Source organism: Nematostella vectensis, chromosome 5, assembly GCF_932526225.1.
Source record: "Nematostella vectensis chromosome 5, jaNemVect1.1, whole genome shotgun sequence".
Classification (NCBI taxonomy): Eukaryota; Metazoa; Cnidaria; class Anthozoa; order Actiniaria; family Edwardsiidae; genus Nematostella; species Nematostella vectensis.
The window spans coordinates 17871177-17894799 of NC_064038.1; the positions used below are offsets into that span (position 1 = coordinate 17871177).

General features: G+C 41.9%; 1 protein-coding gene across 1 annotated transcript in view; it reads right to left on the reverse strand.

Moving 5' to 3' along the window:
* The window catches only part of LOC5503087 (laminin-like protein epi-1), a 66071-nt gene that overhangs the window by 19887 nt on the left and 22561 nt on the right, over window positions 1–23623 (reverse strand). The window contains exons 17-38 of the mRNA XM_048727682.1: window positions 20327–20467; window positions 18497–18574; window positions 18266–18358; window positions 18073–18165; window positions 17877–17960; window positions 16913–17043; window positions 16570–16681; window positions 16201–16320; window positions 13455–13579; window positions 12199–12276; window positions 11544–11844; window positions 10694–10871; window positions 9336–9482; window positions 9105–9259; window positions 8264–8368; window positions 5035–5146; window positions 4570–4913; window positions 4127–4243; window positions 3154–3323; window positions 1717–1855; window positions 1092–1203; window positions 118–441 (exon numbers count right to left, since the gene is read on the reverse strand). Coding sequence (XP_048583639.1) covers window positions 118–441; window positions 1092–1203; window positions 1717–1855; window positions 3154–3323; window positions 4127–4243; window positions 4570–4913; window positions 5035–5146; window positions 8264–8368; window positions 9105–9259; window positions 9336–9482; window positions 10694–10871; window positions 11544–11844; window positions 12199–12276; window positions 13455–13579; window positions 16201–16320; window positions 16570–16681; window positions 16913–17043; window positions 17877–17960; window positions 18073–18165; window positions 18266–18358; window positions 18497–18574; window positions 20327–20467 — 3259 coding nt within the window. The remainder of the gene's footprint in view (window positions 1–117; window positions 442–1091; window positions 1204–1716; window positions 1856–3153; window positions 3324–4126; window positions 4244–4569; window positions 4914–5034; window positions 5147–8263; window positions 8369–9104; window positions 9260–9335; window positions 9483–10693; window positions 10872–11543; window positions 11845–12198; window positions 12277–13454; window positions 13580–16200; window positions 16321–16569; window positions 16682–16912; window positions 17044–17876; window positions 17961–18072; window positions 18166–18265; window positions 18359–18496; window positions 18575–20326; window positions 20468–23623) is intronic.

The window sequence follows — 23623 nt, forward strand, 5'->3', positions numbered from 1 at the left end:
TATCGTAGCCATATAATAAAGTATCAGACTTTACTCATTGATGGTTATCATTAAGTTTGCCTGCAAATGTAAACGAGAACAAAGCAGTGGCTGATCTCTAACAGGAGAGAAACGCACCATTCGCAAACGCCTTTTGCATCAGCTGCTGCGAGTGCTGGGCGGAGTGATTGATGTAAGCCATTGACGCATCAAGCCTGCTCACTTCCGCCTGGCATGCCTTTGCATCCGTCATGAGCGGGGAAGAGATCTTCTCTACGAATCCCTTGTATGTCCACACACTCTTGCTCGCGGTAACTACGGAGTGCTCCCGCCCAGGTTCCGAGGCTTCCAACAAAAGCGAGCTCCGCGCAAGGAGAACCTCGTGGTACGTTGCCACGCTCTGTCCCACGCGAGTTGCGACGACATAGGTCTGATTGGAGGACGTTAGGTTTGTCTGCAGGCCTAAAGGGTAGCATGAAAGGCATATACATTTAGCGTAAACAGGAACTAGAGAATGCAAACCCCTACACATACAGCATACAGTAAGGACAGTTGTGTATAATTAAGGCTAAGGCAAACTTGGGTTTAGAGGGGGCTAAGGCGAGCTTGTGTATAGAGAAGGCTAAGGCGAGCTTGTGTATAGAGAAGGCTAAGGCGAGCTTGTGTATAGAGAAGGCTAAGGCGAGCTTGTGTATAAAAAAGGCTAAGGCGAGCTTGTGTATAGAGAAGGCTAAGGCGAGCTTGTGTACAGAGAAGGCTAAGGCGAGCTTGTGTATAGAGAAGGCTAAGGCGAGCTTGTGTATAAAAAAGGCTAAGGCGAGCTTGTGTATAGAGAAGGCTAAGGCGAGCTTGTGTATAGAGAAGGCTAAGGCGAGCTTGTGTATAGAGAAGGCTAAGGCGAGCTTGTGTATAGAGAAGGCTAAGGCGAGCTTGTGTATAGAGAAGGCTAAGGCGAGCTTGTGTATAAAAAAGGCTAAGGCGAGCTTGTGTATAGAGAAGGCTAAGGCGAGCTTGTGTACAGAGAAGGCTAAGAGCTTGTGTATAGAGAAGGCTAAGGCGAGCATGAGTGCTAGCGTGTAAGAGGAGTTAAGTTCCAAGATAACGAACAATACCTGCAATGTCAATGTTTCTAGCTTTGGTTTTATCCAAAAGAGCTTTGCTGAGGTTGTATGTTCTCTGTGCTTGAGATTCCATCGCAGAAAATGTCAGAGTGAAGTTTTTCAGCTGTAGAAAAATGCAATCATCGTGATAGCTTAATCACAAGCAAAAAAATGCTTCGTCTCTGGTGACAAACTTTCAATTAAAACCCTTTCCACTGATTGGTAGACAATAAAATCTCACCGAAAGCCCAAATACAACTTTCGAGAAAATATTATCCAAAAAAAGATTTAAATGACGGAAGCCCGAAGACCGTTTAAATTGTTGGCAAAATATTAACCCAAAAAAGATTTAAATGACGGAAGCCCGAAGACCGTTTAAATTATTGGCAAAATATTATGCAAAAAAAGATTTAAATGACGGAAGCTTGAAGACCGTTTAAATTGTTGGCAAAATCAAATTGAAGTAAATCTCGGTAAAAACATAATCCAATCTAGACACATATATTAACCATGTTTCCTTTGAAGTTCGACCTTCAAAGTATACACCTGGTAATCTGGGGTTTACTCACCGAATTTGCACCTGGTAATCTGGGGTTTACTCACCGAGTATGCACCTGGTAATCTGGGGTTTACTCACCGAGTTCATGATGACGTGGAGAGAAGCGTTGACTTTGATTGACGTGTTCACCGACTTGCTGACAGTCTCGACAACATTCTCGTATTGTTTAATGGCCTGGACCGCCAGACGGCCGTGGTCACTGACAGATTCAAATTCCCTGGGTACGGGAGGAAAACTTGTTAGACTTATACAGAGCACATCAAAATCTTATCCACCTCGAATCTGTAGCTGTATGTTGGCCATCTTTTTCGACATTGTGGGCGTAGTAAAAAACACCCGATGAATTTCATTTAAATCCACCACTATTAAAAAGATTCCCCAACACTATCAAATAGATTCCCTATACTATTAAAAAGATTCCCCAACACTATCAAATAGATTACCCATACTATTAAAAAGATTCCCCAACACTATCAAATAGATTCCCTATACTATTAAAAAGATTCCCCAACACTATCAAATAGATTCCCCATACTATCAAAACGATTCCCCAACACTATCGAATAGATTCCCCATACTATCAAAACGATTCCCCAACACTATCGAATAGATTCCCCATACTATCAAAACGATTCCCCAACACTATCAAATAGATTCCCCATACTATCAAAACGATTCCCCAACACTATCGAATAGATTCCCCATACTATCAAAACGATTCCCCAACACTATCGAATAGATTCCCCATACTATTAAAAAGATTCTCCAACACTATCGAATAGATTCCCCATACTATTAAAAAGATTCCCCAACACTATCGAATAGATTCCCCATACTATCAAAACGATTCCCCAACACTATCGAATAGATTCCCCATACTATCAAAACGATTCCCCAACACTATCGAATAGATTCCCCATACTATTAAAAAGATTCTCCAACACTATCGAATAGATTCCCCATACTATCAAAACGATTCCCCAACACTATCGAATAGATTCCCCATACTATCAAAACGATTCCCCAACACTATCGAATAGATTCCCCATACTATTAAAAAGATTCTCCAACACTATCGAATAGATTCCCCATACTATTAAAAAGATTCCCCACCAATATCGAATAGATTCCCCATACTATTAAAAAGATTCCCCACCAATATCGAATAGATTCCCCATACTATTTAAAAGATTCCCCATCACTATCGGATAGATTCCCCATACTATTAAAAAGATTCCCAATCACTATTAAAAAGATTCCCCATCACTATTAAAAAGATTCCCCACCCTTATAAAAAAGATTCCCCATACTATTAAAAAGATTCCCAATCACTTAAAAAGATTCCCCATCACTATACAAAAAGGACGGGTCAAAAGGCCAAATCTACTTAATGATTTCCACCGAAATGCTTGTTTATATTTTAAAAGAGGATTAGCCAAAACTCACTTTTTAGAAAAGGAAAAAGACGTCACTACATAAGCTTACGAACAATGCCAGAAACGAGGAGCCACTCACGTTGTTCGTAGACGCGCCTCTCCCGTGAGGTCTGCCGCGTGCTTTGTACCATTAACAGCCACAGTGCGATTCGCTCGGCCTAGAAGTACTTGGGTCGGGGCGAAGCTGCTCGTTAAGTTCGTTGATAATTGCTGTAGCCCAATTGAGCCTTTAAGGATTTCGGTAGTTTCCTGGAAACATAATCGGATTTGCCCTTAACATTTAGTAGCTATGCTTGACCATAAGTATGAAGTAATAACAACAACAATAACAACAATAATAATAATAACAATAACAATTGAGCCTTTAACGATATAATAATAATAATAACAATAACAATAATAATAATAACAATAACAATAATAATGATCATAAAATAGATTCATTTAAAAAAGGCTACACGATTATCTAATACCGGCCAGTCCTTTCTGGAAATCTAAATTCAAGTCCTGTAAGTTATTTACTTTTCTGGCTTTACGTGACCTTTTAAGGCATAACAAGGCAGATCTGATAATAGCGAAGCAGACCTAAGCAGTTCTAATCCAAGAAGTGGTGGTAGCATAGTAACTAAAAGCTATTGGATTGCTGATTAACTTACAGTAATTAACTAAGGATAAGTTGAAAAATAAATATCGTATTATTGGTTACCTAACTGAAATACTTAATAAACTGTCTAATGGTTGCAGTCTGGATCATGCCAAGGTAAGTTCATTTGCCATCTCTTAAATGTATGTTTCTTGCTTCTACAATACACCAAAAACTGGAATTTGACTCTGGCAAATGTTCGTCTTTAATGTGAAACCTAATTAAAGACGAAAATTTGGCAGAGTCGAATTCCAGTTATTGTTGTATTGTATTCATTGTTCTGGTTCACAAACACGACTATTTCGGCTTTTTGTATTTTTTTTTTGTGCTTCTACTGTACATTAACCCCTTGGGGTTGTTACCACCCCCCCCCCCCCACCCCTTTGAGGTTTTATTTTAACCAGCTCACCTTGTATGACTGTTGACCTTGGCTTATTTGCGTCCACGTGTTGCTAAGTATGCTGGTGGTGTTGTCCAGGACGCGCTGCGCATGCGCAATTATACTCTTTCCCTGGTCTATCAAACTCTGGAACATAATTGCAGAAGAATTATGAATAAATCATAAATGGCAGCTAAGTCTTTTATAGGTTTCCTGTGCTGAAAAAAGATCAGCGAGGAACTGGGACGGGCCCACCCGTAGGGGAGATTCCCCTTTACTAGGTTGGCTCAATGCATGTAGTTATTTTTGATTCATGGTAGCTCGTATTCCAATAAGATGAGTTCTACAAGCAGAGCTATCTACCTACACAACTAAGCTGGCGCAAAATAGATTTCTGTACTTCCTTTGCTAAACGTCTGTAGTTAGCTGTGTTATCTGCTGTATTGTGAGCTACCTGTGGCGTTATGAGCTACCTGTGCATCGTTGACAACAAGTCTGACGCTCTCTGTAATCTTTGTGACGTCATCAGCGTGTTTAGCGTTATCCTGGATCTCCGTCTGTCTTCCATGGAATTCGTTCTGATTTCTTGTGATACTCGTGTTCAGTGCCTTCATTGTTTTCTGTTGTGATAGCGTGTCATTATTGCCCTGCTGAGCACGCGTTGACGCCTCGTTCGCACTGGACAGTTCTTGGTCCACACGTGTAAGTTCAGGGGCAAAGTTACGGGTTACAAAGCTGTAGCTTGCTAGCATGGTGTTCGCGGAGGTCTTTAGGTCGGCGAGCTGGGTCGAGATGCGAGTTACTTGTGAAGACACAGCTACAAAAACACGGAACGCATAAGAAGGCCACCTTCATGAGGTTTCGCTCTCGGAGGATGTTGTTATAGAAAGTGGACTTACTGTTGATAAGGTTTCGCTGGTTATGGAAAGTGGACTTACTGTCAATGAGGTTTTGCTCTCGGAGAGTGTTGTTATAGATGGGCAGGATCCGGTTCATTTCTTGTGACGTGTTGGTCTGCAGACTTTTTGCTTCTGTTGTTAGCGATGAGATCTGAAAAAAGACGACCCAATGGTAATATTTAGATAACTGAGCTTGCCTCTTGTAGAAGCATCCTCGTTATAAGTATAGTACGAGTAAGTGTTATAAGTATAGTACGATACAGAAAACGCATAATTCCTTGTAAAATTCATCATTTATGCGTAAGGGCGCAAGCCAATCCCAGCACAGTATTCAGGTCACATGTACACAGCTGTAAACCCCAACACAAGTCTACTGTATTCAGGTCACATGTACACAGCTGTAAACCCCAATACAAGTCTACTGTATTCAGGTCACATGTACACAGCTGTAAACCCCAAAACAAGTCTACTGTATTCAGGTCACATGTACACAGCTGTAAACCCCAAAACAAGTCTACAGTATTCAGGTCACATGTACACAGCTGTAAACCCCAACACAACTCTACTGTATTCAGGTCACATGTACACAGCTGTAAACCCCAATACAAGTCTACTGTATTCAGATCACATGTACACAGCTGTAAACCCCAAAACAAGTCTACTGTATTCAGGTCACATGTACACAGGTGTAAACCCCAACACAAGTCTACTGTATTCAGGTCACATATACACAGCTGTAAACCCCAACACAACTCTACTGTATTCAGGTCACATGTACACAGGTGTAAACCCCAACACAAGTCTACTGTATTCAGGTCACATGTACACAGCTGTAAACCCCAACACAAGTCTACTGTATTCAGGTCACATGTACACAGCTGTAAACCCGAACACAACTCTACTGTATTCAGGTCACATGTACACAGCTGTAAACCCCAACACAAGTCTACTGTATTCAGGTCACATGTACACAGCTGTAAACCCCAACACAAGTCTACTGTATTCAGGTCACATGTACACAGCTGCAAACCCCAACACAAGTCTACTGTATTCAGGTCACATGTACACAGCTGTAAACCCCAACACAAGTCTACTGTATTCAGGTCACATGTACACAGCTGTAAACCCCAAAACAAGTCTACTGTGTTCAGGTCACATGTACACAGCTGCAAACCCCAACACAAGTCTACTGTATTCAGGTCACATGTACACAGCTGTAAACCCCAACACAACTCTACTGTATTCAGGTCACATGTACACAGCTGTAAACCCCAAAACAAGTCTACTGTATTCAGGTCACATGTACACAGCTGTAAACCCCAAAACAAGTCTACTGTATTCAGGTCACATGTACACAGCTGTAAACCCCAACACAAGTCTACTGTATTCAGGTCACATGTACACAGCTGTAAACCCCAACACAAGACTACTGTATTCAGGTCACATGTACACAGCTGTAAACCCCAACACAACTCTACTGTATTCAGGTCACATGTACACAGCTGAAAACCCCAAAACAAGTCTACTGTATTCAGGTCACATGTACACAGCTGCAAACCCCAACACAAGTCTACTGTATTCAGGTCACATGTACACAGCTGTAAACCCTAACACAAGTCTACTGTATTCAGGTCACATGTACACAGCTGTAAACCCCAACACAAGTCTACTGTATTCAGGTCACATGTACACAGCTGTAAACCCCAACACAAGTCTACTGTATTCAGGTCACATGTACACAGCTGTAAACCCCAACACAACTCTACTGTATTCAGGTCACATGTACACAGCTGTAAACCCCAAAACAAGTCTACTGTATTCAGGTCACATGTACACAGCTGCAAACCCCAACACAACTCTACTGTATTCAGATCACATGTACACAGCTGTAAACCCCAATACAAGTCTACTGTATTCAGGTCACATATACACAGCTGTAAACCCCAACACAACTCTACTGTATTCAGGTCACATGTACACAGCTGTAAACCCGAACACAAGTCTACTGTATTCAGGTCACATGTACACAGCTGTAAACCCCAACACAACTCTACTGTATTCAGGTCACATGTACACAGCTGTAAACCCGAACACAACTCTACTGTATTCAGGTCACATGTACACAGCTGTAAACCCTAACACAAGTCTACTGTATTCAGGTCACATGTACACAGCTGTAAACCCCAACACAAGTCTACTGTATTCAGGTCACATGTACACAGCTGTAAACCCCAACACAACTCTACTGTATTCAGGTCACATGTACACAGCTGTAAACCCGAACACAACTCTACTGTATTCAGGTCACATGTACACAGCTGTAAACCCGAACACAAGTCTACTGTATTCAGGTCACATGTACACAGCTGTAAACCCCAACACAAGTCTACTGTATTCAGGTCACATGTACACAGCTGTAAACCCCAACACAACTCTACTGTATTCAGGTCACATGTACACAGCTGCAAACCCCAACACAACTCTACTGTATTCAGATCACATGTACACAGCTGTAAACCCCAACACAAGTCTACTGTATTCAGATCACATGTACACAGCTGTAAACCCCAACACAAGTCTACTGTATTCAGATCACATGTACACAGCTGTAAACCCCAACACAAGTCTACTGTATTCAGATCACATGTACACAGCTGTAAACCCCAACACAACTCTACTGTATTCAGGTCACATGTACACAGCTGTAAACCCCAACACAAGTCTACTGTATTCAGGTCACATGTACACAGCTGTAAACCCTAACACAAGTCTACTGTATTCAGGTCACATGTACACAGCTGTAAACCCCAAAACAAGTCTACTGTATTCAGGTCACATGTACACAGCTGTAAACCCCAATACAAGTCTACTGTATTCAGGTCACATGTACACAGCTGTAAACCCCAACACAACTCTACTGTATTCAGGTCACATGTACACAGCTGTAAACCCCAACACAACTCTACTGTATTCAGGTCACATGTACACAGCTGTAAACCCCAACACAACTCTACTGTATTCAGGTCACATGTACACAGCTGTAAACCCCAAAACAACTCTACTGTGCTCAAGCACGGGGTGGGTTTGAATAGATGGCAGGGAAAGACTGGGGTGGATGAATTATTAAACAGTACCATTAAGTTTTGATACAGATCCCTGCTCAGCTAATTAGTATGCTGATTAACATAGAAAACACAACGACATATGTCCGTCAAAGCATTTACTTTTATGTAACAACTAGCACAAATTGTACCTATTACTTATTTACCTGTCGCTCGAGATCACGGACACTGTTGTTCAGAGTGTTAGACTTCATCAACTCGAGGCCACTGCGAATCGTCTGAATCCGTTTATCGAACTTTTCAATCAGGGCCTGAAAAAAAAGACACGAAATTAGTTAACAAGTCGGCTACGAGTTTCCGATCACCTGCTGATCACGTGTTTCCGATCACTTGTTTCTATTCACTTGCTGATCACGTGTTTCTGATCACGTGTTTAAGGACACGTGCTCATTTTCAAGTGTATGTAGTTTCAAGTGTAGTTATGATCACGCATGTGCGATCACGTGACGGTTAAGGTTCCAGATCATATGCTGATCACGTGTTTCCCGCGTTTGAGACTTTCTTTTCAGACCACGTGTCCCAGACTACGTGCTTGAGAACACCACCAGTCCACACTATCTCACCCTGTGTTATACCACCAGTCCACACTATCTCATCATGTTATACCACCAGTCCACACTATCTCACCATGTGTTATACCGCCAGTCCACACTATCTCATCCTGTTTTACCACCAGTCCACACGATCTCACCATGTGTTATACCACCAATCACCACTATCTCACCCTGTGTTATACCACCAGTCCACACTATCTCACCCTGTGTTATACCACCAGTCCACACTATCTCACCCTGTGTTATACCACCAGTCCACACTATCTCACCCTGTGTTATACCACCAGTCCACACTTTCTCACCTTGTGTTATACCACCAGTCACACTATCTCATCATGTTATACCACCAGTCCACACTATCTCACCATGTTATACCACCAGTCCACACTATCTTATTATTAGTTATACCGCTTGCTAATCATGTATTGCATACCTGAGTGTTTTCAATCTTAGTGTTGAGTTTTTCAAGCTCTGGTTTCAACAGCTTGAGCTTCTCAACCTCTCGCCCCTTGTTGTCTGCCCCCTGGAGAGTGTCCTGGGTGCTATTGATGATCCCCTGGAGTCCAAGCCTCGTACAAATATCGCAAGCTGTGGCCCAAAATAAACAAAGGGTTTAACCATGCATTAAATGCTAATAAAAAGATGTAATCTTCGCATAGCTTACCAATACAGCCTGTGTCAGTGAAGTTGACGTGTTGCACACTGCAGCGGTCACAGTTTTGACCGGCCACGCCAGGTTTGCATTTGCACTGGCCTGTCTCGCGATCGCAGGTAGAGCTGTTGTACGATCCAGTCTTGTTACACGCGCATGCTGAAAAAGGATGAGTACGCCAATCAGGCACAAGAAGGAATCTATTTCCTTCCGACAGTTCAAGCAAGGAACCAGATATGTTAAATCAAATGTAGTTTATGAAGTATCTTAAAAAGTGAACTTAAAAAAAGTGCTGGGCTATTTTGAAGTTTTGAATAACTAAATATATCATTTTATATTCAAATTAATCAGATCGTGTTCATTAACCAGAGTATAAATATGATTCACCAAAACCTGGTAGTCAATTTTTTAATAATATTTAACAAATTTAATAAGACTACTTCAGGGCAATCTGTCAACGTGACATGGGAGACCGTTACACACTAATGCCAAAAGAAAATATGTACAAAGATGAGCCATCTGCTTTGCGCAGGGTACTGCGTGTTTTACTCACGTTGGCACTCCTCTTTTTGCAGTGTACTGCGTGTTTTATCCACGTTGGCACTACTCGTTGGGCAGTGTACTGTATGTTTTATCCACGTTGGCACCCCTCGTTGGGCAGTGTACTGCATGTTTTACTCACGTTGGCACTCCTCGTTGCGCAGTGTACTGCGTGTTTTACTCACGTTGGCACTCCTCGTTGGGCAGTGTACTGCGTGTTTTACTCACGTTGGCACTCCTCGTTGTGCAGTGTACTGCATGTTTTACTCACGTTGGCACTCCTCGTTGCGCAGTGTACTGCGTGTTTTACTCACGTTGGCACTCCTCGTTGGGCAGTGTACTGCGTGTTTTACTCACGTTGGCACTCCTCTTTGCGCAGTGTACTGCCTGTTTTACTCACGTTGGCACTCATCTTTGCGCAGTGTACTGCGTGTTTTACTCACGTTGGCACTCCTCGTTGGGCAGCGTACTGCATGTTTTACTCACGTTGGCACTCCTCGTTGGGCAGTGTACTGTGTGTTTTACTCACGTTGGCACTCCTCGTTGGGCAGCGTACTGCATGTTTTACTCATGTTAGCACTCCTCGTTGGGCAGTGTACTGTGTGTTTTACTCATGTTGGCACTCCTCGTTGGGCAGTGTACTGCGTGTTTTACTCACGTTGGCACTCCTCGTTGGGCAGTGTACTGCGTGTTTTACTCACGTTGGCACTCCTCGTTGGGCAGTGTACTGCGTGTTTTACTCACGTTGGCACTCCTCTTTGCGCAGTGTACTGCATGTTTTACTCACGTTGGCACTACTCGTCGGGCAGTGTACTGCGTGTTTTACTCACGTTGGCACTCCTTCTTGGGCAGGCCAAAAAAGCCCCATTCACACCACTCGCACTTTTCACCGGTTGTGTTGTTCTTGCATTTACACGTGCCGGATTCGTTACACTGTTGATGAATGGAGCCAAATTTGTTGCACTTGCATTCAGTGCAGCCGGCAGAGGTGAAGTTATAGCTGAATTCCTGTGCGAAACAAACAAGCGAAAATCAGAGCTGTCATGACTTGAGATGTTTTTGTCGTTGACTGTGATGATGATGATATTGGTGATATGATGGGGGCGATTTTGACAGTGGTTTTGGTAATGATTTATATGACTTGATGATGATGGTGATGATGATGGTGATGATGGCGATGATGATGATGATGGTGGTGATGATGATGGTCATGGTGATGATGACGGTGATTGTGATGCTGACGATGACGGTGGTGAAGATGATGATGATGATAATGGTGATGATGCTGGTGGCGATGATGGTGATGATGATGATGGTAATGATTGTGATGATGTTGACGATGATGATGATGATGGTGACGATGATGGTGATGATGATGGTGATGATTGTTATGACTTGTTATGATGATGATGATGACGATGGTGATGTTGGCGATGGCGATGGCGATGGTGATGATGACGATGGTGATGATGACGATGATGAAATTGGTAGTGGTGATGGTGATGATGATAGTGATGACGATGATGACGATGGTGGTGATGATGATGATGGTGATGATGATGATGGTGATGACCATGGTGATGCTGCTGCCCTTTTGGTCACAAACCGTATGACACGAGGGGCGGTAGTTCTCACACTTGCAGCAGCTCTTTCATTTTAAATTGGGTTTAACCAACTGACCTCACACTTGGAGCAGTTCCTCAATCCAACGTTGGGTTTACACTCGCACTGCCCAGTCTTGTAGTCACACACATTGTTATATGAACCAGTACTGTCGCACAAACAATCGACACACTGCTGTTTTTTGGCGTCCCCATAGGTTTCATTCTGGCACCTTTCGCAGTGGAAGCCCGTCGTGTTGTACTGACAGTTAGTGCACTGCCCGGTTGTCGTGTTACATATCTCTGTGTTATTGTTGCACTGACACAGCGAGCAGTTGCCACCGGGGTCTAAAGGCTTGCCGAAATATCGAGACTCACACCTGCAAACACAATGATAGAACCTTGATAAAGAGTATCTGTTACCCACCATTTTGCTGTCCAACCAAATAATTAAGGGTGAGAAAGGAACTATTTTCATCGGCTTATTTGGGGAAGCCTTGTGATTTTTCCGATTGAATTTCGTAAATACGTATTGTAAGTCATAGTAAGTATTGTTGATTTCTATAGCGCCTTCTAGCATGACAAGATGGTCAAAAGCGCTTCACCTTACTATTACGTATGCATTAGGAATGTCCCGTCTTGGAAGTGAGGAACACAAGAGGTATGGATGATAGGGCTTTAATAGAGGTGACTAGGGCTCTGTGAGCAGATATAGGAAAACAACGTCGACTTACCTTCCGCAGATATCTCCCTCGTATCCCTCAGAGCAATTGTGACAGACGGGTCTTCCAGCATCTTCCATACACATTGATCTAAATATAGCAGAGTGATCTGAATATAGCACAGTGATCTAAATATAGCACAGTGATGTGAATATAGCACTGTGATCCATATACAAGTCTGAGCAGTATTGTTCTTGTCGAAGGAGCAAACTATTTTATCTTAGAGAATCAAACCAACATTGTTTGTGAACATGTCCTTGTTTGAGTACATGTCCTTGTTTGTGTACATGTCATTCAATGACAGCAACTTCAGAGACTTGGCCGAAACATGACATGGACGACAGAAGGCAACCGGCATCCTCGGGAACCCAGGGCGTCGCGGTGATCAGGCACACAGGGAGCACGCGATAAAGAAAGGGCACTGAAAGACGCCCTGGGCAACTGCTCTGTAAAATCCATTTCTAAAAACCATTTCTAAAAACCCATTTCTAAAAACTACATTTCTAAATCAAACTCGCTCTCTGATTGGTCTTATTATATAATCAGAGCAATCCTTGTAAATTAGAAAAGCAGACAGACCTCACGCTCAGAAACACTTCACAAACACATGCTCGGTTCCGGATCGGATTCCACGATCAGATTTTGCCTGGAGTCTGCGTACATCGGAGAATGCCCTGTAATCGATAGGATTATCGACGAGTGGACCATAATTTTTGGTACCGAGATTCTTGTTAGAAATGAACGATTTTGTGCATCATTGCGATACGAAATGTGTAGCAGAAACGTCGTAGTACTTCTAGTCTGTGACGAGGCTAATACTCATTTCGAATGCGCTAGATTTCTCGATCGGAATTATTTTGTACATCAAAAGTTAATTAAATAAAGAGTTCAAGTAAACCCTTGAATTATGTCAAATAATTTAAGCCTTTTCATAAAAGCGTATAGTTTTTCTTTACCCTCTTGATATGTAAATTTCGAGACTGTTTTACAGGCGCTATGTGGAAAAAGGCGCCAGGTCTAGTCGGGCGACTAATTGGATTAGAAACCCTTTGAGAAATGGGTTTAAAAGAGCAGTCGCCCAGGGCGTCTTTCAGTGCTCTATCTTTCTCGCGCCCTCCCTGTTTGCCCGATTGGACATCAGGAGGAAAAGACGTCTTTTTCCCTTCTTTCCCCGAGGATGGTGTTTAAAATGAAATCTTCAAAATTCTGATTGCCATCCATGGCCCAGAGATGTGTTTGCAAGGTGCTCATAATGGAATCTGACTTACGTGGTGGTTCGTGGCGCATCACATGGGCATTGTTTACAGTCGCCAGGGGTTCCGTCTGCCGCGTTTCCATAGAAACCGTCATCACACAGCTCGCAGTGCTCCCCAGCCGTGTTATGCTTACAGTTCTGATAAAAGACAGGACAAGACACTATAAGGGATCTGATAAAAGGCAGAACAAGACACTATAAGGGATCTGATAAAAGGCACGACAAGACACTATAAGGGTTCTGATAAAAGACAGGACAAGACACTATAAGGGATCTGATAAAAGGCACGACAAGACACTATAAGGGTTCTGATAAAAGACACGACAAGACATTATAAGGGTTCTGATAAAAGACAGGACAAGACACTATAAGGGTTCTGATAAAAGACACGACAAGACATTATAAGGGATCTGATAAAAGACAGGACAAGACACTATAAGGGGTCTGATAAAAGACACGACAAGACACTATAAGGATCCTGATAAAAGACAGGACAAGACACTATAAGGGTCCTGATAAAAGACACGACAAGACACTATAAGGGTCCTGATAAAAGACAGGACAAGACACTATAAGGGGTCTGATAAAAGACACGACAAGACACTATAAGGGTCCTGATAAAAGACAGGACAAGACACTATAAGGGTTCTGATAAAAGACAGGACAAGACACTATAAGGGTTCTGATAAAAGACAGGACAAGACACTATAAGGGTTCTGATAAAAGACACGACAAGACATTATAAGGGATCTGATAAAAGACAGGACAAGACACTATAAGGGTTTTGATAAAAGACACGACAAGACATTATAAGGGATCTGATAAAAGACAGGACAAGACACTATAAGGGGTCTGATAAAAGACACGACAAGACACTATAAGGATCCTGATAAAAGACAGGACAAGACACTATAAGGGTCCTGATAAAAGACACGACAAGACACTATAAGGGTCCTGATAAAAGACAGGACAAGACACTATAAGGGGTCTGATAAAAGACACGACAAGACACTATAAGGGTCCTGATAAAAGACAGGACAAGACACTATAAGGGTTCTGATAAAAGACAGGACAAGACACGATAAGGGTTCTGATAAAAGACAGGACAAGACACTATAAGGGTCCTGATAAAAGACAGGACAAGACACTATAAGGGGTCTGATAAAAGACACGACAAGACACTATAAGGGTCCTGATAAAAGACAGGACAAGACACTATAAGGGTTCTGATAAAAGACACGACAAGACATTATAAGGGTCCTGATAAAAGACAGACAAGACACTATAAGGGTTCTGATAAAAGACACGACAAGACATTATAAGGGATCTGATAAAAGACAGGACAAGACACTATAAGGGGTCTGATAAAAGACACGACAAGACACTATAAGGGTCCTGATAAAAGACAGGCCAAGACACTATAAGAGTCCTGATAAAAGACAGGACAAGACACTATAAGGGATCTGATAATAGACAGGACAAGACACTATAAGGGTCCTGATAAAAGACACGACAAGACACTATACGGGATCTGATAAAAGACAGGACAAGACACTATAAGGGATCTGATAAAAGACAGGACAAGAAACTATAAGGGTCCTGATAAAAGACAGGACAAGACACTATAAGGGTCCTGATAAAAGACACGACAAGACACTATAAGGGATCTGATAAAAGACAGGACAAGACACTATAAGGGATCTGATAAAAGACAGGACAAGAAACTATAAGGGTCCTGATAAAAGACACGACAAGACACTATAAGAATCCTGATAAAAGACACGACAAGACACTATAAGGGTCCTGATAAAAGACAGGACAAGACACTATAAGGGTCCTGATAAAAGACACGACAAGACACTATAAGGGTCCTGATAAAAGACAGGCCAAGACACTATAAGAGTCCTGATAAAAGACAGGACAAGACACTATAAGGGATCTGATAAAAGACAGGACAAGACACTATAAGGGTCCTGATAAAAGACACGACAAGACACTATAAGGGTCCTGATAAAAGACAGGACAAGACACTATAAGGGTCCTGATAAAAGACACGACAAGACACTATAAGGGTCCTGATAAAAGACAGGACAAGACACTATAAGGGTCCTGATAAAAGACACGACAAGACACTATAAGGGATCTGATAAAAGACAGGACAAGACACTATAAGGGATCTGATAAAAGACAGGACAAGAAACTATAAGGGTCCTGATAAAAGACACGACAAGACACTATAAGAATCCTGATAAAAAACACGACAAGACACTATAAGGGTCCTGATAAAAGACAGGACAAGACACTATAAGGGTCCTGATAAAAGACACGACAAGACACTATAAGGGTCCTGATAAAAGACAGGCCAAGACACTATAAGAGTCCTGATAAAAGACAGGACAAGACACTATAAGAGTCCTGATAAAAGACAGGACAAGACACTATAAGGGTCCTGATAAAAGACACGACAAGACACTATAAGGGATCTGATAAAAGACAGGACAAGACACTATAAGGGTCCTGATAAAAGACACGACAAGACACTATAAGGGATCTGATAAAATACAGGACAAGACACTATAAGGGATCTGATAAAAGACACGACAAGACACTATAAGGGATCTGATAAAAGACACGACAAGACACTATAAGAGTCCTGATAAAAGACAGGACAAGACACTATAAGGGATCTGATAGAAGACAGGACAAGGCACACAGGAAACAAAAATCTGAAAGCAAAGCAAATAAGACGTAATACTCACGTAGCAGAGTCCAGTGTCTGCGTAACAATCATTTGTGTGATTGTTGCAGTTGCATGGAATACATTTGCCATAGAATGGGTCACCAGAAACATTCACCCGGTGGTGGCCTGGGGCACAGCGCTAAAAATAACACATTGGAGAAATCATTTAACAATGGAAATCCATAATTCAGTAAACACAGAAATCAGCATTGGAGGAAACCATGGTAAAAATATGGAATGGTGTCTGCTAAAAATAGTAATCTAGGTAAATTTTATTCTTATAAAGTGCCTGTGAGGTTGGGTTATAGACAATACCACACTAATAATGTTGAGTGATACCAAAACAAATTCAAGACTTCAGCAAATGTGAAGGGGATGTTTTTCTCACCTCGCACGAGAGGCCGCTGTACTCTGGCCCACAGGTGCACTGTTCTACTTCAAGTGCTCTGTCACCGACAGGTGGACTGGGACGAGTGGCAGAAACTTTGGCGCCGCCAAAACTAAATACACGGTAGTACAATGAGCAGAAATATTTTAGCGTCCAACTTATGCCGCCATTATGGATTTGGACTCTATCCAAATTAAGGAAAAGTGAGACAATACAAAATGTTACAAAACCTGAATAACTCTATTTAAGAATAAAATGAAACAAGCAAAGAACCTTCCGCTGACCTATTTTCTCTAATTCATTCCAATGCCTGTTCTGCAAAACAATTTGATGCAGTCTGTACCTGCTGAAGTAGTCCTGACCACCGCTGGTATAGAGCGACGCGGTCACGAGGATAGCACGTGGTGTAGCCAGTACTAGCATGAAGTGTGCACGTGATACAGGCTCCGATGACCCTCGGTACAACCAGGATATCTGCAACAAAAAGATGATTATGAGCCGTCGCAGGGGCAAACCAAAGACGGGGTTTAGGGGTTTTAGACGTCCTCCTTACTATAGCCACTGATATAGGAGGGTGTGGAGCAAAGTGGACCATATAGGAGGGTTTGGAGAGCAAAGTGGACCATATAGGAGGGTGGGAGAGCAAAGTGGACCATATAGGAGGGTGGGAGAGCAAAGTGGACCATATAGGAGGGTGGGAGAGCAAAGTGGACCATATAGGAGGGTGGGAAAACAAAGTGGACCATATAGGAGGGTGGGATAGCAAAGTGGACCATATAGGAGGGTGGGATAGCAAAGTGGACCATATAGGAGGGTGGGATAGCAAAGTGGACCATATAGGAGGGTGTGGAGCAAAGTGGACCATATAGGAGGGTGGGAGAGCAAAGTGGACCATATAGGAGGGTGGGATAGCAAAGTGGACCATATAGGAGGGTGGGAGAGCAAAGTGGACCATATAGGAGGGTGGGAGAGCAAAGTGGACCATATAGGAGGGTGGGAAAACAAAGTGGACCATATAGGAGGGTGGGATAGCAAAGTGGACCATATAGGAGGGTGGGAGAGCAAAGTGGACCATATAGGAGGGTGGGAGAGCAAAGTGGACCATATAGGAGGGTGGGATAGCAAAGTGGACCATATAGGAGGGTGGGAGAGCAAAGTGGACCATATAGGAGGGTGGGATAGCAAAGTGGACCATATAGGAGGGTGGGAGAGCAAAGTGGACCATATAGGAGGGTGGGATTTTGCATTTTTGTAGCTTCTTAGCTGAAGGCGGTGATTATGTAATTTGTTATGGTTTATTGTATCACCTCTCTCATAAACACACTTCTTGTGGTAGGTACGGCGACAGGAATGGATGCTACTGCTGCCTCAATAGTAACATTGTGCAATCCCTAAAGATTAAAAGAAAAACAAAAGTATAAATGTCGCTTTAATGTAGCTGGGTGCAATTTACTCTTTTTTCCACAGTTATGCATCTTTGGCAGAGGGAGACTGGGTACTCACCTTCATGATGATCTTGACATTGGGCCCTATAGTGTTCCCTGATTGGTTGGACATGTGGAGCGTGAATGACAGGTTTCCTCCGTATGCTCCGACCTGATGACAAACAATCAACAACATTGTAACAATTGGAAGTCATCCTCTCCCTTGGTATTCATGTGAATGATGTGGGGGGTGGGGTGAGGTAGGGACTCACCAGTGAGGTTTGAGTGAAGTTGGAATGAGCTTTCCAGTACAGCGTCTGGGAGGTGGAAACATTACCTCTTAGCATTTCCATCCCGCTACCAGGCTAAGAAAAGAGAAGGAAGATAAAATATCAAGTACAGTTAAGTTACGTGTGGGTTAGAGTGACATAAGACGTGATTGCTTGTCACAACATAGTGTGCCATACAGTAGGCAAGGACAAGTATGGGTATCTGTTACATACCATGCGATATTGCAAAACTTGTAGGCCTGCAACACTGTCTTCTTCCCCGAGTGTCCACAAATCAAGGCCCACAGAGCGCTATGACACAATAACAGGAAACAAGTAAGGTAACCTCTCTGGTTTGGTTTGCATGGTGAGAATGGTGGCATGGCGTGGTGTGGATGGTGGTATGGCATGGTGATATAGCATGGTATGGATGGTTTTGATGGTGGTATGTCATGGTATGGATGGTGGTATGTCATGGTGTGGATGGTGGTATGTCATGGTTTGGATGGTGGCATGTCATGGTTTGGATGGTGGTATGTCATGGTGTGGATGGGGGTATGTCATGGTGTGGATGGTGGTATGAAATGGTGTGAATGGTGGTATGTCATGGTATGGATGGTGGTATGTCATGGTGTGAATGGTGGTATGTCATGGTGTGGATGGTGGTATGTCATGGTGTGGATGGGGGTATGTCATGGTGTGGATGGTGGTATGGCATGGTGTGAATGGTGGTATGTCATGGTGTGGATGGTGGTATGTCATGGCATAGATGGTGGTATGTCATGGTGTGGATGGTGGTATGTCATGGTGTGGATGGTGGTATGTCATGGCATAGATGGTGGTATGGCATGGTGTGGATGGTGGTATGTCATGGTGTGGATGGTGGTATGTCATGGTGTGGATGGTGGTATGTCATGGCATAGATGGTGGTATGGCATGGTGTGAATGGTGGTATGTCATGGTGTGGATGGTGGTATGTCATGGCATAGATGGTGGTATGTCATGGTGTGGATGGTGGTATGTCATGGTGTGGATGGTGGTATGGCATGGTGTGGATGGTGGTATGTCATGGCATAGATGGTGGTATGTCATGGTATGGACGGTGGTATGTCATGGTGTGGATGGTGGTATGTCATGGCATAGATGGTGGTATGTCATGGTGTGGATGGTGGTATGTCATGGTGTGGATGGTGGTATGTCATGGTGTGGATGGTGGTATGGCATGGTGTGGATGGTGGTATGTCATGGCATAGATGGTGGTATGTCATGGTATGGATGGTGGTATGTCATGGTGTGGATGGTGGTATGGCATGGTGTGGATGGTGGTATGGCATGGTGTGGATGGTGGTATGTCATGGTGTGGATGGTGGTATGTCATCGTGTGGATGGTGGTATGTCATGGTATGGATGGTGGTATGTCATGGTGTGGATGGTGGTATGTCATGGTGTGGATGGTGGTATGGCATGGTGTGGATGGTGGTATGGCATGGTGTGGATGGTGGTATGTCATGGTGTGGATGGTGGTTTGTCATGGTGTGGATGGTGGTATGTCATGGTATGGATGGTGGTATGTCATGGTGTGGATGGTGGTATGGCATGGTATGGATGGTGGTATGTCATGGTGTGGATGGTGGTATGGCATGGTGTGGATGGTGGTATGTCATGGTGTGGATGGTGGTATGTCATGGTGTGGATGGTGGTTTGTCATGGTGTGGATGGTGGTATGTCATGGTATGGATGGTGGTATGGCATGGTGTGAATGGTGGTATGTCATGGTGTGGATGGTGGTATGTCATGGTGTGGATGGTGGTATGTCATGGTGTGGATGGTGGTATGGCATGGTGTGGCATGTGATGTGGTATGGGTGTTGTTTGGCGGTGGTATGATATGGTAGCAAGGTGTTGAAATCAGAATTGGTATTGCATGGTGTGGTATGGCATGTCGCTTGCAATAATAGGGTTTTGGCAGTAGATAGTGGAGCTGTTTTTCTGGTGTGTTTTGGGAGCATGTTGTTGCTGTGAAGTTAATGGTAGTTTGTTGTGATGGCATGGTGCAACACCTTACCTGGTAGACAAACTGTGTGGTGCTTCTACAGTTGGTAGTTATGCCACTGCATATGCAGTCCAAACATCCAATAGGATTAGACTTAGTCAAGTAGAACGAGTCCGCATCGCAACGATCGCACAATAAGTTCACTGTGTTATTCTGCGAATAAGTAAACAGGTGTCAGCATTCATTGGTCAATACGCTTTCTTAGCACTGAAATTGTTAAATGCTTTCTTAGTACTGTAATTGTTAAATGCTTTCTTAGTACTGTAATTGTTAAATGCTTTCTTAGTACTGTAATTGTTAAATGCTTTCTTAGTACTGAAATTGTTAAACGCTTTCTTAGTACTGTAATTGTTAAATGCTTTCTTAGTACTGAAATTGTTAAATGCTTTCTTAGTACTGTAATTGTTAAATGCTTTCTTAGTACTGAAATTGTTAAACGCTTTCTTAGTACTGTAATTGTTAAATGCTTTTTTAGTACTGAAATTGTTAAATGCTTTCTTAGTACTGTAATTGTTAAATGCTTTCTTAGTACTGTAATTGTTAAATGCTTTCTTAGTACTGAAATTGTTAAACGCTTTCTTAGTACTGTAATTGTTAAATGCTTTCTTAGTACTGAAATTGTTAAATGCTTTCTTAGTACTGTAATTGTTAAATGCTTTCTTAGTACTGAAATTGTTAAACGCTTTCTTAGTACTGTAATTGTTAAATGCTTTTTTAGTACTGAAATTGTTAAATGCTTTCTTAGTACTGTAATTGTTAAATGCTTTCTTAGTACTGTAATTGTTAAATGCTTTCTTAGTACTGTACAGGACCCGAAATGATCCCAGGACCCGAAACGATCCCAGGACCCGAAATGATCCCCAAAAGTACCCCAACTGATCCTCGGACCCGAAACGATACCGAGGAGTCACCGAAATCAACCCCAAGGAATTGCGGTAATGGACAAAGGAAAGCAGAAGAAATACTTGCAATTCTTGAAGCATAATAAAGGGTTAACAGCGAATCGATTTCTAAACAACGTGACATAAAAATATTAAATTCCAACACAATACTTCTATTTATTACATTGCCCGGCGTTAAACCCATAAACAGAGTCCAAAACAAATACACAACTTTAAATTGCTACTGAAAGGAATATAGCATAAACATAGCACAGCTTTGCTCAGATCAACCAAACTTTTGACCTTCCATCACACTCTTAACATTTTGCGGTTCCGACACATGACTCCGACACTATAAATATCATTTCCGGTAAACATCACCCCTAAAAATTAATATTCATCTGACAACCAAACATGTATTTCACCACGAAATCCTTGTTGACACGAGCGAATATTTACCGACACATTTTAGGCAGCCGGTTTGGCCGAGAAGATGGAATGACAAAAGCACACTGAGTAATACACTCGAACAACCCTTCTACTACCGATGCAAAATATTAAGGGGATGTGAAAGCAATATTATGTGAGTTTTGAATTTCCTCATGTAGTCGTGCGTACACCCCGGCATGATCTCATATGATGGGTCTTTCATTCACAAAAAAAAACAACCAAAAAATAACTTTAAAACATTTCGCTTCCTATGTAAAGCAGCATGTCCCATCTGTAAAGACTTTCTTTTATGGCTTGTTATGTAAAAATGATTTATCCACGCCGGGCTCCTCAAATTACTATCACAGGAATTGTTAGTTGACCCCAATTTCTGACTCAACCACTGTATTTCCCCCGCAGTCGTATATAAAAATCTTAATACTTAAATCTTAAATCTTAGTTAATGTAAATTTCCTTTTAATAACACAAACAAAGCTAAATGTTTCCTATGCTTTTAAAACTGAAAGCCAATCCTTACACATTCATTTAGTTGTCTATTACTGTAATTCCTTGGGGTTCATTTCGGGGACTCTTGGGGATCGTTTCGGGTCCCGGGATCAGTTGGGGTACTTTTTGGGATCGTTTCGGGTCCTGGGATCGTTTCGGGTCCTGGGATCATTTCGGGTCCTGTACAGTACTGTAATTGTTAAATGTTTTCTTAGTACTGGAATTGTTAAATGCTTTCTTAGTACTGTAATTGTTAAATGCTTTCTTAGTACTGTGATTGTTAAATGCTTTCTAGTACTGTAATTGTTAAATGCTTTCTTAGTACTGAAATTGTTAAATGCTTTCTTAGTACTGTAATTGTTAAATGCTTTCTTAGTACTGTAATTGTTAAATGCTTTCTTAGTACTGTAATTGTTAAATGCTTTCTTAGTACAGTAATTGTTAAATGCTTTCTTAGTACTGTAATTCTTAAATGCTTTCTTAGTACTGTAATTGTTAAATGCTTTCTTAGTACTGTAATTGTTAAATGCTTTCTTAGTACTGTAATTGTTAAATGCTTTCTTAGTACTGTAATTGTTAAATGCTTTCTTAGTACTGTAATTGTTAAATGCTTTCTAGTACTGTAATTGTTAAATGCTTTCTTAGTACTGTAATTGTTAAATGCTTTCTTAGTACTGTAATTGTTAAATGCTTTCTTAGTACTGTAATTGTTAAATGCTTTCTTAGTACTGTAATTGTTAAATGCTTTCTTAGTACTGTAATTGTTAAATGCTTTCTTAGTACTGTAATTGTTAAATGCTTTCTTAGTACTGTAATTGTTAAATGCTTTCTTAGTACTGTAATTGTTAAATGTTTCCTTAAAGATTGTAATATGCTTTTGAAAGCTTTTCTATTTCATTTTCCGACTTGGTAAACTAAACATCTCAATAGGCTTGCATATTGATACATTTGCGTATTGACAGATTTTATTTAAAAAAATAAACTGGAGTAGTTAATCACTCTTATTGCAGCTAGATGCTGAATTACGAGAGCGCAGATTCAGATGTGGTCTGACCACGGATCACAGCTTAGATCGAAGTTGTTGGTTTTGTGGAGGGAGGAAAACCGGAAACCCCGGAGAAAAACCCTCGGAGCAAAGGCGAGACCAACATTTCTCACATCGTTATACTATAGTTTATGGCAAAATTAAAGACATTCCCCCCAGCCACTTATTTGCATTTGATCGTCTATCAGGGGCGGTAAGAGGGGGCCCCTCACGTTTCACGAGTTTCAAAAATCCGAAATCACGTTTCACGATAAACTGATAAATTGACGATGAGGATCAAGGAAATCACGATTCATGATTTTTAAAGAGTATAGATCACGAATCAGAGTGAAGGTAGCAATCACGGATCAAGGTTTTTAGTTTGTCCTTTTCACGATTCAAGATAAACAAAATAGGCCTTTCACGGAGTTCGAAAATAACCCTTCCCACCCCTGGTCTATTTGGACT